The 22624-nt window shown below is 38.4% G+C and overlaps 1 protein-coding gene and 1 long non-coding RNA gene across 3 annotated transcripts in view; one reads left to right on the top strand and one right to left on the bottom strand.

Annotated features, from left to right (window-relative positions):
• The window catches only part of LOC108445238, a 10023-nt gene extending 773 nt beyond the window's left edge, over positions 1–9250 (bottom strand). Inside the window, exons 1-2 of the long non-coding RNA XR_001860009.1 lie at positions 9240–9250; positions 5938–5944 (exon numbers count right to left, since the gene is read on the bottom strand). This is a non-coding gene — a long non-coding RNA (uncharacterized LOC108445238). The remainder of the gene's footprint in view (positions 1–5937; positions 5945–9239) is intronic.
• A 9254-nt stretch (positions 9251–18504) lies between these two features.
• Positions 18505–22624, top strand: part of PDK3 (pyruvate dehydrogenase kinase 3) — a 36297-nt gene continuing 32177 nt past the window's right edge. For both annotated transcript variants that reach the window (XM_017728413.1, XM_008629229.2), the window contains exon 1: positions 18505–18680. In XM_017728413.1, coding sequence (XP_017583902.1) covers positions 18508–18680 — 173 coding nt within the window. In that variant the 5' untranslated portion in view covers positions 18505–18507. The remainder of the gene's footprint in view (positions 18681–22624) is intronic.

The following is a 22624-nucleotide window of genomic DNA, read 5'->3' as shown; positions in this document are numbered from 1 at the left end:
GAGGGGCGGGCTTGCCCCTCTTGCGTTATCCCCTGTCACGGGTACCGTGGGGATGGGGATCAAAATAAGGGTTCCTGACCTGACGTTTTGTGAGCTTAGCGAGTAAAGGAGAGAGTAATTTAATGGTGTTGAGCGTGAAGATCTAAATCTGCCGTGCAGAGATCGGCTTACTTAAAGCTCGGACATGAACTCTTAACCGCACTTGTATAGGAGACCTGTTTGTGCGAAATTCAGGAACACTTCAGGAAGTGTTGCTGATGATAAAGAGCATTTTTCTTTTCAGAAGCCCTGAAATGAAATCCAGGAGTGGCTTTGTGTTGCTGTTAAAAAACCTGCTTCCATCTAGATAACGATAAACCCTTATTTGTATCGGAGGTTATTTGACTCTTGCTCTCTGACACATGAGTTGTTGAGATTTTATTATCACATAAATATTGCTGGTAGAGTAAATGTAGAGGCCATGTGTAACACCGTGAAGCTTAACAGAGTGTTCCTTCATTATACTCTTACAGTAAAGGTACAAAAGGACAAAAATGAGCTAGATTTCAGCCACAAAGTGATTAAAAGTGGATACAATTGAGCAATTATGGCAGTGGTATTTGTGAAAGAATGCTGTAAGTACAGAAAGCCAGTAATGGGCTTGATATAGTGTTTCAATGAAACAGGGTTTTGTACCATTAAAAAAACCCCCAAACTCCCTTGTGTTCACTTAAAGGAGAACCTGACTAGAAGCTGTGCTTTCTTTCTCTGGTCTCCACTCACCTGAGTTTGTTATCTCTTCCCACCCCTTCCTGTGCTGCTGGGCTTCTTCTTTAGTATTGGTGATTCTTAGGCTGTATCTTTCTGTACTGGCAAGAGCAATGGCCTAATACTTAGAATATCTTTATTTTAGCCTTGGCACTAAACAAATTGTGTCACCATTGCCTGTTTGAAATGGGTTTGTAATTTGTTGCTGGGGAAGTACTGTTTTTTGTGAGTCTTTTCAGTTGTGATTAGAGAGGTGTAAAGATTTCTGGATTTGCATTAATGCCTTGGATGTTCTGACAAAACTTTGCTTTTTGGTAAGGACTTCTGCAGTTCTGTGTTGTCCTGCATGACTGTTTGCCTTTGGACATCTCTTCTGTGGGAGCCTTTTCATAATGCTGTGTTTGTTTTAACATTGTAGTGTCTGTATTACGTTATAGTTAGAAAAGTGTCTTGTGATTCTGCAGAAAGTGGTAGTTTTATTACACAATTCTAAGCCTGGCTTATGTCACTGGAAATGAACAGAGTGAGAACAGGACGTTATGGCCTGGCCAGCCCTATTCTTTAGATGTGCTCCAGTTGTCACTGGATGTGTCATTGGACTCTTGTGTGTGTGTGGCTGTGTATTTAAGGCTCTTCATGTCTTAAGGCTGACGGGAAGCTATCTTGTCATTGACATTTCAAACCTCTGAAGAAAAAAAAGTCTATGGTTTAGTCTTGGAAGGTCACCAGGAGTTTCTAAAATTAGTAGTTTTATGTTGTATCAACCTTGTTAAACCTATCACCTTGATCTTAATAAGTCTTACGGGCCACTTAACATCTCCACTTACTTACTCTTTAGTGCCTGTATTTACTTGGGAAAACTCAAGTAGGAAAATTACAGCAGTTTAAGCAAATACATTAAACCCAGTGTAGTTACTTAACTGATGTGATCCTAAATGTTTACAGCTTTGGGTAATTTCAAGTTCAGAGTCTTCAGAGGCCTAGAGGAAAAATCAATATCAAAATGTAAGTGATAATGCAAAAGTTTTCCCACTTGAGGTGTGGAAAGCCTGGACAACTTGCACCATGTCGGGGAACTGTGTTACTTATATCTGAATTAGCCAAAAAAGAATTTCCTGGTGGCACAGGATACAAGTAGTCAAGAGAGCAAATATGCCAAACATAAAGGAGCACGATACTCAAGGTGCAGTTCAGTTGTGTTTGTTCATTTGTAAGAATGTTTGATGGGAAGAAGACACTGTTTTGTGGTCAGCTTATAGAGGCTACTTACTGTCTCGCTTCAAAAGAAACAGTATTTTTAATTGAGCTACATGAATGTAGTGCTTGTTTTACAAAAACATGACTGGATTTTCAACAAATGTTGAAGAAGAGTAAGCCCAAAGGAAATGTGTGAATAACTCTCTCATGGAAGTCTGGTTTTGTTGTCTGATGTATATTTCTCATATGGAATTTGCACTTACTGTGATTCGGATTTATGTGAAGAAAGTTTTTTGACTTAATTTCTGACAATAATGAAACTGCAGTGTGTCCCTTATGTCTTTTCTTTTGTATTGGTGATACTGATTTAGACTAAGTTGACTTACAAATTTGTAAAACTGTGGTGAGCTGGGGGGGAGAAACTTTGTATTTCTTGTGAGCTGAAGAGTCTCTTCAGAGATAGTTGGTGGCAATGTGTGTTGAGGTACAGCTTGGGCTTTTTTACTTACTGGCTAACAGTGTGGGTTGTATGGAACATAGTTGTGTGCATAGTGAGGCTGTAGTCTCTGTTCCTTTCCAGTGATATAAATTAATGATGTTTATTTTAAAACTTTCTCTGCTAAATTCAGCTGTTTAAACCACTATAAGAGACAGTTTGTCTGTTTAAGGTAGCTTGCTAGTATTAAGAACCTGTGAAGCAAACCAGAAGGCAGTAGTTAAAGCAGTGACACTCGCTTGGTTTTTGTAGCTGAGTCCTGTTTGTGTCCATGTTCTGTTGAGCTTGCAGCTGTCTTTGTAGCTGCCGTGAGTGTGTCAGAGGTTACTGTGCCATGGGCTTGGGACCTCTGTGTAAGAAAGTCTGAGTGCTCACACTGTGCAGCTTTTTTACTTTTTTCTGTGTGTACATTTTCTGTTTGCATGCTCCTGAATTCTGTTCAGGCAGTTTCTTTTTTTACGAAGTGTATTTCCCAAGATTCTTGTGCAATCTCGTTCCTTCGCAAAAGAGTGACCTTCTGTAAGTGTGTTTCAATATAAACAAATTTTGACCTTGTTTAATGCTAGCATGTCACTCCAGGTTTATCCAGGCCTCAATAATTATTCTGCTCTGGAAAAAAATACAAAACCTACCAATTGGATTCAGTTGTGTAGTTCCAAACTTGTGTAGCTCCTCTGAAAGTTGTTTTGGTCGATTTCTAAGTGCAGGTGTTCCTTTATGACCGAGACTAAATTAATTACTAAAATATCTTCTCTGAAATGAACTTGGAAGTAGAGATGTCATCTAACATTTAGGTCCATGGATCTTTGTACATTTTGGGGGCTAGACTGTTTGAGAAAAAAAAAAAAAAAAGCCCATTCTGGAGATTCATACTGATAGAGCATCTCAATTTAGATTCGATTCAGCATGTAGGGTGGGCCTTAGAGAGTGACAGGTTAATCCAAAATACCCAATACTCTTAACGAGCAATCACACACATGGGTAACCAGTTGGCCAATCCCTTGCCTGGGGAAGTAATAACCTGTCTGTTTGAGGAAAGTAGAGTTGCTTTTCTGAGAGTGTCCTGGTATTTAAAAAAGTCACCCAGAGACGTGAGCTCCTGGTGCCTGCACTGCAGCCTGTCCTTGGTGTGAGCCAGCCCTGGAGGGCTGCACTAGTGCTGAACCCTGCCCTGGCTGGCAAGCTCCACACAGCTGCTTGCTCACATCGTCGGGGTACCTCAGCTGTCAGTAAAGTTACTGACAAATGTTTTGTCAAATGAATGGTTGTACTGCAAAGGTTACATATAATTAAGCACAAATGAAGACATGAGTGAAGTGTAAATGGTGTAATCCTTCGATTATGCATGAAAGAGTCATTTGAAGCTGTGCTAGTGCTGTCTTGTGAACGCGTGCCAGGATACTGTACTCATGTAATCCTCTCATTGCTGGTGCCCAGCTGACCAAGTGTCTGAGACCGATGAGTCTGAGGTGTGTTTTGTCAGAAACACGAACCATCTGCTTTTGGGGCTTGTTTACTACTGAAGCTCTCTTAGCCAGCTGTACCTAGCCCTTTTTGTTTCATGTTTCAAATGAAATGCTTTGGATGAATTTTGTTCCTATGGGGTTACACTTGGTTTTTTGTTAGCTCTTTGAACATGTCATATATTAGTGTACATGTACCACAGAGTTACTAATGGGTTTGGATAAAAAAGCTGTGCTTGTGCTTAAGACAGAAGATAGTGAATCACAGTGAATTCTTGTTGTGGAATGTGACTTAGGAGATCCTGATTTTGTAGGTTATAATCAAAATATTTGTGGTGACTGCTGCAGTTAGTGGCATTGAAAAATATCACAAAGGTTGTAATTTAGTAATTCTACTGTACTGAGAACAGCTGAGCATGCAGCAGATAATCACAATGAGTGCATGGAACTGTTGTGCCCTGGGGCATATCTGGAGGAAAATATGATCAATAGATCCTTCTCATTTTTAAAATACAGTTTTTGACATGAAATTGTTTCGTTTATGTGGTACCTATTAAATTTACCTGTCTTGGGGCAACATGTAGGCCCCTTCCAAAGGGATATAAAGAGCAAACCAGGTATCGGCATTGCTGTTGGTGGCTGCCAGTTGTATGAGCAGGATGAGATTGGGGTTTTGCAAGAGTGTTAATGCTTCATGTCGCTTTCTTGGTAGAGGCATGGATCTGAGCTGACAGCCTGCCACTGGAGAGGTAGCTAGCTGGCAGATACAATTTGAACAACAACAACATGTGGATGTAGGAAAGTAGAGATCAAAACCTGCCTTACGCCTCCAAATATAATTACTAATCTTCTTATGGAAGATGGCTGTTGGAAGATTTTTGTACACAAAAAGATACTGGAAGATTTTAATTGTTTGGTTTTTTTTAATAGAACATTAGTGGAGAGACTGTGCATCTATCTACAGCACTTAAAAAGTTCAGGGCTAAAAGATATTAAATGATTACCTGCTATTTATTGCTTTCAGCTGTGCTTTTTCTACTGCTCTTTGTGTACGGTCCTTAAAACCTTATGCTGCATTTAAATACATCTTCAAAAAAAAAAAAAAAAAAAGTCCTCTTAGCCCAAATGTTAACCATTGGAATGCTGACCTCTGAGTGGGATCAGGAAGATTAATGCTAGTCAGGCATTACTGTCTTTCATTTTCATCTGACTGGCTTCAGCTTCCATACAGCAGTTTTGTTAGAGCTTTTGTTGGTAGGTTGGGATCCTTTGATGCCTGGAATATTTTCACTGTGTGGTATATGTACGGTGTGGTGGAGTATCTTTCTTGATTTTGTAAAGATAAATACATTAAATGAGCTATTTCAAGCCTTATGAAAATACCATGGAATTAACTTCTGTGGCTTTTCCAGAATTTTCAGTATTGTTCTTCAGATATGTCTTTTAGAGCTTTAAATAGCATCCCTTTAGGAGTTTTGTGGAACGTTGGAATAAGATTGTTTCACTGCTGTTTAGTTTTTACCTTGAAAGGCTACCCTTTGGTCACAGTGACAGCTGGATGTGCAAGCTGGATTGTCTGCCTGCTTTTGTTCTTGAATTCTTTTGTGGTTATCACCTTTCCATGTTCAGTCCTTCGTTCCCTAGATCTGGGCATGGATCAAGTTTGCATTTCATAACATTAAGAAGGGTTTTCTTTGAAGGGGCTGTAGCACAGCAAGTAAGCTGGAAGCCTTTTTGATGCAACTGTTATTTATAACCTGTTCCTATTTACAACTGCCAGCTGCTGGCAGGCAGTGGTGTTCCAATACTATATATAATATTGAAGGGTTTTATAAGGCCTAATATTGATTGTTTTGAAGGTCTGGAAGAGTCATTGTGGTTAGGTAACTTTGTTCAGCAGTCACTACTAAACTGTGATATGATAGAGATATTTGTGTGTGGGAGTATTGTGTAATACTAGACTGTGGTGCATTTCGTATACAGAATTATCTGTATCAGTCACTTTTACAGGCTGTTTATTCAATAAAGGAATACTTAATTTCTGAGTGTAATTGAGATTTTATATATATTCTGAATTCAGTATTCTAGTATAGTTACAGTACAAATTCCATAAATTGCTGTAGATAATCAAACTGGATCATCAAGGTATTTTTTTTTTCTTCCTCATAAAGCCTAAGCACTGAAAATTCTGCCTTCAGTAGGTGGTTTGGCTGGCCACTCTTGCCTGTAAGCATGGCCTAGTAGTTTACAAGTGAGCATCCTTCAGCTGATGGAATTGCTTGAGTTTGGTTTCCCAAAACAGCCAAAAATTTCTCAATCTGTATTCCATTTGTCTGTGGGCTGATCAGAGGAGCTGTGCAGTCATCTGTCTTGGGATGCTGGGAAGGGGAGATGATGTTTCCCTGCACATGTGCATGTCTGCATGCTTGAGCTTTTTTTTATTTCCTGAAGCTGGTATGGCATGTAAGCATACAGCTGAATGTCTTGGGTGATAGAGAGAGGACAAGAACTCCTCATCTGCATGAAGCAGTAAACAATGCCAGTGGGTTTGTTTATTTCTTTTTAGCAAGAAGCAGAAGCAATGGAGAATGCTGCCTGATAGAAATTGAGGGCTTGGGAAGCTTCTTTCTGGAAGGACAAAAAGATAGGATTTGTAGCTCTTGAAGATCTAAGAATGAATGGGACATGTTTTTCTTCTAGCAACTGGTAGAAATTGTTGAAATGCCTGCTTTAGAGTAGACTAAAACTAATAAGGAGACACCTGAAAATCTGAGATTAAACTTTGATTAAAATGGACATGAATTTGATAGCATTCCTTCTCTGGAATGGAAGAACTGACAGCCAGTGATTTTAAAATAGCATAACTTCTACAAGCCGAGAAAACATGTTGGTAGGGTCTCTCCTAAGATATAAGGAGGAGTATAAGATGATGTGTCAGTTTGAGAAAGAGCAATTCTGATGCAGACAAAAGATAGGAGAGCAGTAGAGCAGTGTTACGAAGTCCAGAAATACTGTTGATTAAAAAACATCATATGAAAGCTGGAAGCAAGGACATCTGTCTTAGGTTGCAGTACAAATAACAGCCAAGGTGAGAAGTCATGGGATAGAAAAGCAGATAAAAAGATGTTGAGATAGTTTAAAGTAATTGGGGAGAATGCAGAAGTGAAACATTTACTTGATGAAAGTAAGTACATAATGATAAAGACTGTTGAATTCATCTTTGCTTTGGTCTTCAGAAAAAGATGAATTGTATCCAGAAACATAAAGGAAATCACAACTCTCCCCTGGCCCGAATTTTAGATCAGCTGCAATATGTCTAGATCCTCTTGGCCTAGTGGGTTCCAGCAGAAGTAAATCGGTTCTGTGTGTTGTGAGTAGCTGAACACTTTCTTCTGCAAATGTGTGCGGCCTGGTGCAGCACAGCTGGTGCTTACGGGTTTCATGGAAATAATGGATGGCCCCAGTATTGTGGAAGTGGGAAAAAACACTGTTTGTCTTTCAGGGGAGAGGAAGAGGAGGAGATTAAGAGTTGAGTCAGGTTGACTGAAGTAACTGAAAAAGTGATGGAGCTGATAATGAAGTAATACATAGATAAGCACCAAGAGATAATAAGGTAGTAAAGAGACAAAAGATTGTGTTGGCCTGGTCTGATTTCCAAGTTAATTTGGTGTGTGCTAAGGCAGTAGCAGTAGGTGCTGTATCTGGCTTTTTATGAAGTTTTGGCACAGCTCCATGTGACATTCTTAATTAAAAACAAACAAAAACCCCCTCAATTACAAAATAATGAACTAACTTCAAGGTGAGGTTGTTGTATCATAGCTGTTCAGTGTTATGGTAGGTTGACCCCATCCAGTAGCTGGGTGCTTGCTCCCCTCTTTCCACCCCTCACTGGCGTCGGGAGAGAATAGGGAGGGCAGAAATGAGAGAACTTATGGATTAAGAACAAGACAATTTAAGCAGTAAAGCAAAGAGGAAGAGAAACAAGTGATGCACGGGCAGTCACTCACCACCCCTTGGAGCAGAGCTGTGCTCAGCCAGACACTGTGTGATGGACATCTTGGGTGACAAGGCCAGCCAGTTTGTTACTGCTGGGCATGGCATCATGTCATATAGGACAGCCCTTTGTCCAGCTCAGGTCAGCTCTTCTGGCTCTGTCCCCATCCAGCCTGTTACCCACCCCCAATCCTACTTGCTGGGATAGGGACTGAGTGCAGGAGAGAGAAACCTTTCCTCATGCTATGCAGGGCCTGTTCAGCCATAGCCCAAACACGGCTGTGTCACCAGCGCTTCGAGTTACAGCTCCAAGGCACAGCACCCTCTGGGGCACTGTGAGGAGAACTGGCTCCAGCAGCCAGCTCAGTACAAATGTTTATGAAGAACAATTAATACGTATGTTGCACTAGCAGTCATTGATCTTCACAGGCCTGTGTTGTGAAGAGTGAATGATATGTATCCAGTCCTCCATAACTCAAATCAGTATAAGCCATCATAATAATCCATCATCATCATCCACCACAGGCATAGATTTAGGGATTGTTTTATCTAATTCCACAGTTACTATATTAGAACAGCTTTTCTTGTTGCCAGCTATGCTTAATATAATGGCCTTTTTTAAAAGCCACCTTTTTCTCAAAACTGCTGAAGTATTTTAGAGGCTACTACTTACCCTTTAAAAAGTACATTTGTTTTTTTGTGTTTTTCTGGAGTCAGTTAAATGTAATTTTTCTTTTTGGAAATGTTAGGTTGAAAGGATGAATTAGAGCACTGAACTGTGACTCTTGAGGCATAGTTCTCCTTTTTCTGATGCTTTTTGTGTTATAAGAGGCTATTTTATTGGCTCCTGTTTCCTTTAAACCTTTCTATGTAAATGTGACGTTCTCTTACATTTCTTTGTTCTGTTTAAATTATTTTCTGTTAGTTTGTAGTCAATATAAAAAAAGTGACACAGTATTATAAATACTTTCACTGACTTAATTCATTAAAATAGTAGGCTTGTGCAAATTACAGTTGGTGTTTTTCAGAATTAGGTTTAAGACTGTGAATGGACAAGCAGAATTTTTTTGCTAAAAATAATCTACATTTTAACTGCTACTTGTTTGTTTTAGTCCTTGTTTATGCTTTTCTGCAAGATTTTTATAGATTGCAAAAATACCTTCTGACTGATAACTAGCAATGACATAGAGGAATCCTCTAATCTTTTTTGTAATGTGGTTTGTTAATTATCAAAAGTGTTTTGAAACAAGATGTTTAACAGTCTAATGCGTTTCACTTCGGTGAGACTAAAGGGAAACTGGAGCATGTGGTATTGGCAGTATTTTTATGTAATTGGTTTTAACTGTGTGAGTCTTTGCTCATGAACGTTAATTTTATTTATGCTGGGGATTTGGAATAGCTTTTCCTTTGGCAGGTTTACAGGAACTAAAGGATAAAGCAGGGACTTGTATTTTTCTGGAATGGTTAGAGAGAATTATGGAAGTTTTTCATAAAGGTTAGGAAGGAAGTTGTCAAAGTTGTGAGAGCTTAGGGAGAGTGTTGAAAATTTGGAACATCTAATTATAATCTTCAATGTGAAACAGATTTTTACCTCTTATGGGAGGAAAAGGTGATTATAAGACCCAAGAAGCAAAACTCAGTCTTTTCTGGTCAGTTTATTGTAACAGAAGCTGATCAGAGCAACAAAAGGGGAATAAGGTTTCTTTGGTTTGGTGCTTTAAGCCTCATCTACATCTAAAAAACCAAGTTTTAGATTTGTTTTAAAATTTTGAGTCTCACCAGAGCAAAACGTGAGATTTGTTTTGTCCAGGATCTCCTGTTTGAAAGCCGCAGAGCCCCTTGGCAGTGGAGGCCAGGGCTGCTGTGCACCTCTGACCTGCTCTGACTGGCTGCTCCCTGCTTAGGGCTCAGGAGTGCTGGTGGAAGAGGAGCTGATACAGTCTGAAGAGACACGTTGTTTTGGTTTTGTCTGTTTTAGAAGCCCCTTGTGCCTGGCTAGGGAAGGAGTCTGGTTTGCAGAGATAGTTCTAAGATCAAGAACCTGATCAGGGCCATGGTTTCTCCTGAGAATGTTTTGGCTCTTTGCCTGTCATTTTCTGTGGGGAGTGCCTATGATACAGCAAGACAAAGCTTTGTGCTAAAATGATTCACCTGACTTTCAGTCTACTCCCAAATTGCTCAAAGGAAAGACAGCCTTGGGTCTATATGTCTAAAAATAATACAGCCTGTGGGTAATTGGTTGAGTGCCTCTGCGTTAAACTTTATAGGTACTTTTGGTTACTGTGTTGTCTCTTGGCAAATGCATTAAAATACTCAAAAAATTATTTCGTTAGAAGTGAGTGGTAAGCAGCTAAACATTAGTTTTAGATCAGGGAAGCTTATGTTAAAAATTCACGCTTTTATTTTAATTTGGGTTGTTCTGTTTAACAGTACATGGTGCTGGTTTACAGCTTTGACAAGTGGTTTTCTGATAATCCATTCCTCTTGAGAGGGACAGACGTGTCTTCACTTGGGTCTTTTCTGTGGCAGGAAGGCTGTGGCTTTAGGAGTTAAAATCAGTGATTGCAGTTTATTGTGCATCTGTTAATTCCTCCTGTTGTTCCCGTTCAGCAGTAAGTTAAGCTGCTTTCCAGCACAGTCAGTTTCATTCAGAGCACCATTTACTTGAAACAGGTTTACTGGAGTTCACAAGTCATATATTGTTGTTATTATTATTTATTATTAAATTAGTGTATAGCTAATGTGATAGTAAATGTAATGATTCACTCCATGTTGAGCTGTCCTGCTGTGCTGAGGACAGCTAGCTGACATTTTTTCTTTACCTGCATTTATATGAAAACATGAAATGACTTTTTCTCGATGCCAGTGGTATTCCTTAACATGGACATAGTAATTAATACACATAAGATATAAACCAGCTCACTCTTAGGGGTTTTGGAAATAAGTGGAGATAAGTATGTTTTTCTGTATATAAATTCAAGAGTAGTTGTATTTATTTTTTAACTTCTTAAGTTCAAAAGTCTAGACCTTGATTATGAATGAGATTTGGTCTGGTCATTCAGATAACAGGGTATAGGCTAATGTATTCTCCTGATGAATGCTGTACTGAAATTTTCCTTTAGAGCAGAAAGTGAGCATTGCAGTTGCCCTGCCAGTCAAAGCTTGAATGTGTCGTTAGTTGAATTGCATAAATTGGAAATGGTTTATTAAGCTCAACTGTTTCAGTACTTCAGCCCTTGTTTTATCCATATGCTGTGACACGTGACTGTTGGAAAGTTTTAACTGGAAGGGTAAATAACATGAGCTCCCTAGTTTGGATTGCACTTAGCAGTGGAATGGCACAGAGTGCAAATCAATGGCCATACAGTGGTAACAACTGAGTTCTCATCTGTGAACATAAACCATGTAGATTGAGAAGACTCAAGCACCCCTATCAATGTGCTTTCCCTTAGGCTGAAAAGGCCCAACTAGTCATGGGAATTGGGCTGAAGAAGATAAACAAATATTTGGGAAAGATTACTTGCGGACTTCAGTTCCTCTGGCTTTAGGCTGGTTTTCTGGCAGTAGTTGTTTGACACAACTTAATTGACTTCATAAAAGTGATATGTTTATTATAGTTCAGTAATATGTAAAAAATATTTTTTGTTTTTAAATCTTCACGTTTCATTTTTTGAAACTTCAGAATTTCTCTGGTTTCCTTACTGACATAGAACCAGTCTCTTAATGTGCCAATCATATGTGCCAAGTGAAGCATGCCCATAAAACAGGACACTTCCATGAAACAATTTTAAGGGTTGGTGGAATTAGCCTTAGAGAGCAGTAATGGAACTTGGGCTGAAGCTTAGTCCTGATGTGTCTAAAAAGAGGCTGAATACCTGAGGAAGTGTGGTTTGGATTCTTAAATTTCAGATCCTCCGTCTGCAGGCTACCTATGTCGGAACAGCTGTGCAGGCTGTGGTTGCTATTCTGTAGCACAGCGTGGCAGGTCCAGTTTCAAAATACAGGTTTCTAGGATGCAGTTTGTGGTAGGGAGTGAGAGTCAACAAGAGTCAACATCTCCTGTTACATTGTGTGTGCTTTTTCCACTTGCTTCATCGTCTTCATTGGGGTTTACAAAGCCCTGTCTGGTACCAAGCAAACAAACCCTGTATACTTTTTGTGGGATTGGTATTTTTAGTGCTTGGTGAGATAAATATCTAAAGAGTATGCTGAAAATATAATCATTCCCATTGGGGAATAGGAATGATTTTGGACTTGGGCTTGTTTTGCTGAGTTTTGTTTTGTAGTCACATTTCTTGGGACTGTGCAAACATCGTTGAAATTCAACTGTTCTTAAGTTCTGCTTTCCTACGTTCAGCAGCAAGTTATTAGTTTTAGCTTTTGCTCAGTCTGCTCTGATGCACTGATCTTTTTGCATATTCTTTTGAAGATTTCTTCATCCTTCTGCTTCACTTTGTTTTGTTTGCCTATACAGGAGCTATGAAACATTCTGGAAGCTCAAGAGAAGACAGTATATGTGGTTGATCACTCCTGTTTTCCTGTGTTTCTTCCTTTGTTTTGCCCTATCTAAAAGCAACAGTAGTAGTTTCTGATCTTGTTTTTATGGAATTCTGGATAAAGTCCCTTGTCTCTGGTAGACAACAGGTGGGACTTTGAGTCTTAAAGTAGTACAGTGTCTGTCTCTGGTGTTCGATACGTAGTTATTGGAGAGAACTAGACCTCTGCCTGCAGTGAAAAGACTGAAAAGAGCACTTTGTCTCTTCTTTTCCTGCCTCCTCTGACAGACGAGTGTCAATATTCAGAAACTACTGATGCTTTTATGATGTGACCTTGGCAGTCCAGTGACAACCTGGGGATGTGACAACTGTATTAGGTTTGTGAGCTAGGTGACTTTGATCATCATTGTGAAGGACTGTTGCTGGAGTCTGTTCTCAAACAGGTATTCATGAATGTGGGAATCTGGCAGCTGAACTGAGAACATTGGAACCAGAGTTTATGATCTCATGCTGCATTTCTGCCCTCTTCTGCAGCAAAATGGAGGTTTGTGTGGAGCCTTCTGTATGGAATGAATCCTTTTGTAAAGTGGATCTTGGACAGTACAGTATTGCTCTGTCAGTTTGTAGAATTTGCCAGAACTGGATCAGGGCCTGCTGCATGTGTGTGAAAAGCCTCTGCATTGTTTGTGCCTCTTGTTGCAGGACCCAGAACAAAAGTTTGGTTTAAGTGCAGCTTTGCAAGAGTTGTCTAATTTGTTTTCTGTTTCTTAGCACTGTGGAGTAAAAGGTAAAAGTAAGAAAGAGAAGAGATGAGTAAATGTTAGAGAAGAGTTGAATCCAGAGAGGAGAAAAGACAGTAGTAGAGAAAACTGAGAGTAGAACTCTGTTTCCTGAGTTTCCTCTGAATGGAAGATCCACCAGTGATAACATTGATGTATAACCCTGAAACATTCCACTTTTAATCTTTTCCCTTCTGATGGCATTACATTTAGAAGTTCTAATGCATTTCAAGTCTGCTTTTGTGACCTGTGCTACCTCAAAGGTTCTGGGTCATATTTTATTAACATGTTTTTCTTAAATTTTTTTCTCCCTCTGATACCTGTCTAGTTGAATAATTGGCATGACTCATTTTTGGTGGAAACATGTAACACTTTTTCATATCTGGAAAAATTGATTTAATATTAAATGTTGTATTCTGGGTGAGCTTTTTCTGAAATTTTAATGTGTTACTCTTGTTTAAATAAGTCTACTTATATTTTCAACTTAAACTTGTGCAGTGGCAGTCACATCATTCTTCAGGTGTATCATATTTCACTGCATAAGCAAATCCACCAACATTGACTCTCGTGAACAGTGACCATTCCAAATGCAGCAGTGTTTGTACAGGTACCATTCCCACTGTATTTTTACAAACCCTGTGTCTGTCATGCATAAGGCTGACATTGAAGGTTGTCCATAGAATATTCTTCACTGACCTTGCTTCGATGTAAAGTCCAGAAGATTGCTGCTTAGATTTTTGTTTTACTGATGTATTTTCTTATTTTTGCGGTGTTGAAGACTGTTGAAGACTGTTGTCAGTCCATTACACTGACTTGTTCTTAAGTGAAAGAGTCTCGAGATTGGCATTGCAGTCTCTCTTTGGTGTTAGTTTTGAGCTGAAGATTTGAAAGTGGCAGAGAGGTGGCTACGAATAAGTTTTTCTATGTGACTTCTGTATAGGGTGACTGATGAGCCCAGACAAGTAAGATTGTTCGGAAGATTGAAGGTGGTAGAACATTTATTAAACAGTTTCTTTTTTTAAACCTCTGGTGACACTTGACATTTCTTTCAGTTTTTGTGCTAGCTATGCGTTCAGTGGTAATAACTTGAGGATTAGTTCCTTCATAAATACCTTGCTTTTCATTGTCTCTTTTCTGTCAAAGTAGCTATTATTGTATAACTTTATGCAGTCTGTGCTGTGTTTTTGCTAACTCTGACTTGCTTCAGAGTTCCCACTTTTTGCTTGTTTCCCTGTGCAAAATTGCACTGTTTTCTCTTTGTGGGTTTCATATTGACAAAATATGAAGTGATCAGTTTCTTCCTCTTGGGTCATGAGAGAATTAGGGCTGCAAAGAATGTTAGGCAGTGTTCAGTCTAACCTCATTTCAGAGACTGAATCAACTAGCTTAATGTAATTTTGGCAGATTTTTTTTTTTTTTGTAAAAGAGATGCCTAAATCAGATCAGGTTGCTCTCTTTTACAGTGTTTACCATGAAGAAGTTTCTGCATATTAAGATGTGAGTCTTCTGCAGTTTGAGTCTAATGCTTGTTTGGTTCTTGAAGGACAAGGTTACTGGTGCCTCCTCTGTAGTGAACTGTTGAGGCCTTGGAGAACATTGCTGTGTTCTTTATTTATTTCTTCTTAGGTAAATCCATCAGATTCACTCATTCCTCTGTCACAGACTGTTTTATTATTGTTACCTTGATTTCTGTTGCATCTGTCTATGTTTTTAGAAGATGCTCAGAAATTCATGTAATTTACCGGTAGAGTGGGATATTTTATGCATGCTTTTCCTTTATCCTGTTGGGTCAAATTCTGGGTTAAGTTGCAGGCATTGTAGCTATGATTTTGGAGTTTTTTAGTCACCTTGAAGGTGTAACTTCATTATGAGTAAAAATCTGTAGATAATCTAGCCTCTTGACCCTGAATTGACACCATCTCTTAGAAAACGTAATTACTTTGCAGGGTTATTTTCTACCAGGAAGAATAGTATGGGATTGCTTTGTTCCCTGCAGTAGAGCAGACCTGTAACAAAGAGGTTTTATCTCTCTGGTTTGTTCTTTTTGTTGCCTTAATGTGATACTTACTGAAAGAAACTTGTTTCAGTGCCTGACTTAAGAATTTGGTCTGCACAATTATTCCACTTAAAGCCACAAAACTGCATTATTGTTCAATTGCAATCAAATCTTGCTGTTTTACAGACAGTGGGAAACAAATGGTGGTGGTGTGTGCAAAATTCTGAACCCTATATATCATGAGATGCTTTCCTTGCTTTCTTTTCTTCTTGGCTTTGTGGATAAGAAATGTTTCACTTTGAGTTTTCTAGTATTTCCATTTTCAGATTTTTAAAAGCATACTTTTAAAGAGTTTCAAGTTTTTGGAAATAAAACTAAATACAGCCATTGATGCCTAGTGCAGTGTAGATTCCACTAGGGCATAGGATGACTATTCATTCTTCCATTTGAATTCGTACAATGGGAAGCATATATTTGTATTCTTGAGTAATGTATTGAGGATTGCAGTGTAAATCAAGGAGGGATTATTCACAAATTTAACTTTCGCTTTGACCCTGAGAGTGTGATTTCAAATTCTCTTCAACTGAAACTGATAGATTTGGGCTGATTTTAGCCTCTGGTGTTTAAAACAAAAGCCTGAGTCTGGCAACGTGTATTGACCCAGCTGGAGTCAGAAAAAAATCAAGAAAGATTGCTGTATATTTTGAAAAATAGATGGAATGACTAGATCAAAATTAAAGCCAGCCTTTGAAAAAAAATTAAATGTGACTGTAGGCTAAACCTGCAGAAGTCTCATTGCAGCTTATTAGAATCCTGTTTCTGGAAATATGTTTAGAACTTACACTTACTTTATCATACATGCAACTGTCATGTAATTTATGATCAATTATATTAAGAAAATACCTAACATACAGACTAAGGGGTTTTTTTACTTAGTCCGATGTCCCTTCTTTTGATGGATATGGTTGTACAGGTGTTGCTGTGAGGAACAGCAGCCAAGGAGCAGTGTTAGGACACAGTTTGCTTTTGCTTTGAAAGCTGGAGGGTATCTAATTACTGCTGATCTAGTGGGTACCATTCTCTCTTGCATGCTGCCTGGCAGGCAGGTAACTGACCTGATGCTAAGTGCTGAAACAGCTCTGTGGAGGCTCTCAGATAAACTGACTGCAGCTAAGAAGCTGATACAAGGACCATGTGCCCCAAACCAAACAGATAAGCTGAACTTAAGCTGAAGCAAGCCTGTAAGCTGGGAAGGCTTAAACCAGAGCTTCCTTTCCTTTTCCTGCACTGAGCATGCAAAGGGACCCCAAAGGGCTCTGTACCTAAAATGTAACTGTACAACAGGGCAAGGCAGCTCCTTAAAGAGATGGTTTAGAGCTGCTGGAGTGAGACAGGTTGAATAGAGATATGCCCTTGCATGTGGGAGCAGAGGAAGTGGGTCTTTTCAGCCAGTCCTGCTTTCCTGTAGCAGCTTTTGTTGTTTGCCTTGCACAAATCCATGGGCTATGGGTTCTTGTTCATAATTTTCTTATTTTCTGTATGGGCTGTCTTTCATTTTGCTTTTTATTGCCTAGAGAATAACTGAACTTGCTCTCAGTCACTCTTGGGAAGAAGCAGTTGTTGTCTTTGTTCTGAGGGGTTTTCCAGCTCAGAAGGTGTAGGCTGAGCTAAGCCAGGGAGTCTTTCCTGCTGTTCAGCCTCGTGTCTCTCCTCTGTTGTAGGTGAATTGGTATCTGACTTACTTGAAAAATTGAACTCTGAAATCATTACTGTGCTTCACAGAAAACAATGTAATGTCTTGTTTCCTTTGTCTTAATTTTGACAGGATGTGTGTATTTGTAATTGAGATGTGAAAATGCGAGCAAGTAAAGTAGGTCCAAATGTTTGCTGGAAGAACTGTAATGGAATTGATGGCACTATCAGAATTTAATGACCCCCAGATTGATGATACCTAAATGAGCAAGAAAAAAGGGAAATGCTAATCCTTCCTGCATATTCCCCAAGATAATGTCAGGGTTTGGGAACTAATCCATCAATGCGTGTTACCTATGCAAAGAAGGTGAAAACTCTGTGATTATAATGGGACTGTCTTTAAAAGTATTTCCTTGATTGTGCTGGTTGCACTGTACTTGAATCTTTCAAATTGCAAATCTCAGTGATTATGGACCTAGCAGTGCTTTTAACACTTTCTGGTTTGCTTGAACATAATTTGTGGCTCTTACATTATGCCTTCACTCAGAAATTTTGTGGATGGTTGAACTGGTTATCATCACAAAAGAGCATTTGCTGTCTTTCTAGATGAAAGCAGAATACTGGCTGTTCATTACAAGTAAAACATGGACTTCTTAAAAAATTTAACTTACCTGGACTCTTTAGAAATTAGTTATGATGGGGACTTTACCCACTTGTTAAATGATGCAAAATACAAAAAACTATGTTAAGTAAGGTCTGATCTTCTATCTAAACTACTTGGGAAAGTATCTTAATATCTTGTGCTTTTAAATATTTGTAGTTAAAATTTTATAGGTATCTTTAGTAGCTACTTTAGCTTAAGATTGCTCTTAGTCATGTCAGTCTTTCGATTTGTATAGGGTGGCTTCAGAGAATGAAGACTGTTACAACTAGGTCTGCAGGAAGGTATTGTTATTTTGCTGGATCCATTTATTTGCTTTCTGACTGTATGGTCGGGGGGGTTTTAATGTTTTATTTTCAAAATACTAGCCTCGATAAAAATCTGTTTTAAAAAGGAAAGTTAAAGATAATCTTAGCTGAGGCCTTTCCAAATGGGAATGTGGTGATAAGCACTGGACTTTCCTTCCAGGTCTCTAGTGAGAATCTTATAGGCCAATCCCAGGAGGGATGACAGCCTGTGCTGGTCTCACCAGGTGCTCCTCAAATGTTAAAGTACTTAAGTTTGAACAACTTGTGACATGAAACATCAGCAAACTGTTGTCACAGTTTTGTCCTTTTGTTTTCCCTCCTTACCCTCTGTTATGTGTGCAGCGTTTACTTTTTAAAAGCTCATTAGTATAAAAATTGTACTGGTAAAAGCTAGTATTTTGGCGTCATATTTCCAAGTAATATCAAGTATTGGGTATTTGATGAATTTTATTTCTATGATGAGAGATTTATGCGAGAGAAAATGAGATGATGTGAAATGTGCAAGAATGTCAGACAAAAAGGGTTAAGCTCTAGGAAGGCAAAAGTTTAAAATGTGTCTTGTGAGAGGAAAGTGAAGATGGGTACTGAAATCGCTTTAAAACCTTTTATTTTCACAACTGTTTTTTTTTTTTTTTTTTAAACTTCTAACAGTCGGAGGTCTAAAATTTGATCTGCTGCAATGGGCATCTGTTTTTCCTTCCTACTGACAGGTCGTGACAATGCCTGTGAGAAGACTTCATACATGTTCCTGCGGAAGGAGCTGCCTGTGCGACTGGCAAACACCATGAGGGAAGTGAATTTGCTGCCTGATAATTTACTGAACAGGCCTTCGGTTGGGCTGGTGCAGAGTTGGTAAGTTTAAAAAAAAGTGGATTGAAAAGCTATTGCAAAACTAACACTGTATGTGTTGTTTTGCTCGCAACAAAGAATTTTTGAATTTTTCTGAATCAGTTGGTTTTCTGCCTTGAATTGTTTATAGTATGTCTTGTCAAATGAGGTTTCATTTTTTTTCTGTCTGATGTTGAGTATATACCCTAATCTGGATCCTAGCTGAGGATTTAAAGGTTACTCTTGTGAGTTAGTAAAAACATACTGTTGTCTCCCAGGCAATTAAAATGCATCTGTAACTTCCAAGAGCAAGCTTTTTTGACATTCCTTACTGTATTGCACTCATGGCTTCTTGAAATAGCTGTTCTTTCTCCGTATTCTTCCTTCATCAAAAATATTGAGAGAAAATTAAAACCTCATCTATTTTTCTCACTGCTAAATCTTTAAAAACATAACCTGGTATTCAGTGGAAGTTATGGAATGGGTCAAAAATCTGGTGTCATCCAGTAAACTACAATCTCCATTGTAATAACCAGTGTGGATCCAAAGTGATTCAAGGTCCTGTCATCTTTTCCACAGTAATTAATTTCTAGCCTAATTGCATTTTCGGTGAGATTTAGAGACTGCTACCTTGGATGTATTAAGCACTAAAAAATTGTTGTTCATGGGGTATTTATTGTCCATTTACCAGTTAATACTTTCCCAAAGACTTTTTGTAAAAATATCTTTGCAGTATGCAACAGAAGTCCCTTTGTGAGTAGCAGCTTATTTAACTGTAAAAGCAGCTAATGTTGTAGGCTTGTGTTAAGTTCAGTCATAGCATTAAGCCAAGAGCTTCTGTGCTGACTGTACATTGACTGGGTGTCATATTTACCAAGCTTCAGACTTAGAAAATATAAATTAGGATGTGTGGTATTGTGTTTGTCTTTGCAAGGTTAACACTGGATGTCTTGATGACCACTTCAAGTATAGTGATGAAGTGCTTCAAGTGAGTGTAAATGCTGTGGAGCCACACAATCACTTTGTGGTTAAGTGGCGGCTTGCAAGGTTTGAAGGCTTGTCTGTCTGATGTCACAGGAAGTTGTTATGCACATAGAAAAGAGTAGATAATATGTAGGCCTTTTAGGTGTTTCTAATCTGGTTGACTTGTGGAGCTGTCTTTAATGAAATGTGGACAAATAGATTAATGGAAAAGGAAATAATTTTTCTGTAGTGACAGCAGCATAATACTTCTAGTCCAAATGTCTGTGCTGTGGCTTGTGCTTCTGCCGTACCAACACAGAACTAAACAACATTTGGATCCCTCTGGCAAAGGAACTGAGCGGGTGTTCAGAGTGCAGGGACCCTTCAGAATTTTTGTTGAAGATGTTTGACGACTCACGTGATGCTTTCTATGGTCACAATAGATACTACTGATTAAAAAGGGAAAAAAATCCCCAAACTGCAAATGAAAAAAGCAGTATCAAGTGTTATATGACAATATGATTTGCACTATCACACCTGTAGACCAATAGTTATCTGCTGAATGGGCTAAAATACCAAACTGTAATGTGGTGAAGAAGGTGGAGTGGACATCAAGCCCAGAGATGGAAGCTTGAAATCAGAATGTTTTCTGTAATTTTCTTCTAATTTTTGATCCACAGTTAACTAACAGTTTTTGTGGAAAGGAGTATTTTTGTTGAGATTGTGTGAGAATATTTTTATGATCTTATGTCAAAGATAACAGTAATTGTAGCATTTTTTCCTGTGATATTATAGGTGTTGAATTTAAAGAGCTTAGTTTTTATTTTCTGCTCGGAGGTTTTTAATTGCTTATCAAACCTCTAGTTTGTAAGTCCTGATGATGAACCTTGGGGAAAATATACTTCTAAATTTATCTTCTAAAAAGACCAAAACAAAGATTTTATTAACTTCAGTGTGAATGACCTTGAGTATTATGCAGCTATGCTGATAGCACATTTTGAAACATATTTATAGTTTCTTAATCTAAAGTTTAGAGATACCTAGAGTGAGATCCCTGAATTTACATAGTAGAATAAATAAATATAAGTTAAGCTGTTCAGCTGTTTTGTGAGCTTGTAAAATGAAAAAACCTCTTCTTGATGCACTTCAAAACTACGCTATAGGTTGAGAAAGCTTGGCAGTTCATTAATATGCAAACAAAAATCTGTTGTACATTTGCTACAAGAGAGCAAGACATTTAATGCATTATTCACTTTAATATATTTATTTGCTAATTTTCAGTAATTTATATAGTCACAAGCATGTTTGTTTTATTTTTGCTACCATTTTACACTAGAAAACTTATTTTTTTATGTACTTTCGGTGAGACTCCAAATAGCTGGAGCTTTAACATTTGAGTTCCCAATCTATTCCTTAATGCCAGCGTGCCGAAAAAGAAAACAAAAAGGTCCTAATCTTTAAGATCGGTTTTACTAGACTTTTAAATTGAAGTGGCTCTGTAAATAGAGGAATAAGAAATCAACCCTGCCTACACTACAGCATGGATCCTTTCCCATCAATCCTCTGTGCTTCCAGTCATCAAACATTCTGGATTTTGTCTGTTTTCTTGCCCTTTATGGCTCCCTTGGGAGGCAGCTTCATTTTGTCACTCCCTGCTGCAGGCAAGGCCTGTTCTTTCGTTCTCCAATCCATCTCCATGGCCATGCTGGAGGCACTTTGCTTCCTGTGCTTCGATGCCTATCAGATTTTACAACTGAGTGCTTGATTGCTCTTGGGAAAGGTGCTCTGTTGGTTTTTTCTCTTTCCTTTCTGGGCTCCTCAGCCTGATGTGTGCAGCACTGAGGGAGAGACAAGACCTTCCTTTTTACTGCTCAGCTACACCTTCCTGAATAAATCTGGCACTGCCCAGAGAGTGAACTCTGAACAAACCAAAAAGAATAGTTCTGCATTTCAGTAAAGGTAAAACATCAGGTCTGTCCCAGTTCAAGTTCACAGCTTAGTTTTTGTGTATCATTTGCATGGAGTAGGGAAGGAATAAAGTGAATCAAGACAGTAACGCTGTCTTGTTATTATGTTTTGGCTGTGAGCTGCAATGGTTCCAAACAGCAGACAGATCAGCAATCAGTGCCTTGTTTTCAGCTTTTCAAAATTAATGGGGAACTTGCTTGATCCAAAGAAGTGGGCCTTTTTTAGGCCAGCTTTGAGAAGGCACTATAGCTAAAGTGCAGGTAGGATACAGTACATATGGCAGAATTGTATAATAAAGGATATGGTCACTAATGTGATGAGGGAAAATAGTTACAATAAAACCTTACAATGGGTAAGGTTAGAGCTTATAAAATACCTAAAGTAAGTGTGAGGTTTGCACAGTATGTTAGTTATATGTAAAATTCACATTTTATTTAGCCCTGGACAAATTTCTCTATTTTTCTTTAGTGCTTTTCCTTGGAATATGCTATAAATTTCTCTCTTGGGAAAGACCCATTAAAGAAATACATACAGTTTGGGGATTAATAATTGTTTTTTTCTCTATTTTCTACATTGAGACTATGCTATCAAGATTGTGTTACCATGGAGATTTGTTTTATCTTTTTAGTGCTTTGGTATTAGAATGATTGTAAAGGGAAATTTTGGTGAAATACACATCAGGGAAAAAGCAGAAGTATCTTGCATGAATTAAGAAAGAAAAGAAAACCCAGAGTTGACATTATAGGCTTTTGCAGTGCTTTCATGTATGCAATGTGCCATTCTAAAATTATTGCGTTTGGCAGACTAACAAGAATTCAATCTACGTGGCAGTAATTAACAGAAGAACAAGGCAAAAGGGTGCTTGAAACCAAAGAGCTTGACCAATTGGAGTGTATTGTGATAAAAAATTGAAAACCAGAAAGACAATATGTTTGAAGGGCATAGGCTTTGATTTCTGTTTTTAGTGACTCACCAAATACCACAAAATATAACTGACATTGTCTTTTTCTCATATATGCTGGATTTTTTTTTTTTTG

Source organism: Corvus brachyrhynchos, unplaced genomic scaffold, assembly GCF_000691975.1.
Source record: "Corvus brachyrhynchos isolate BGI_N302 unplaced genomic scaffold, ASM69197v1 scaffold11, whole genome shotgun sequence".
Classification (NCBI taxonomy): domain Eukaryota; kingdom Metazoa; phylum Chordata; class Aves; order Passeriformes; family Corvidae; genus Corvus; species Corvus brachyrhynchos.
This window is presented reverse-complemented; position numbering and strand designations above follow the sequence as displayed.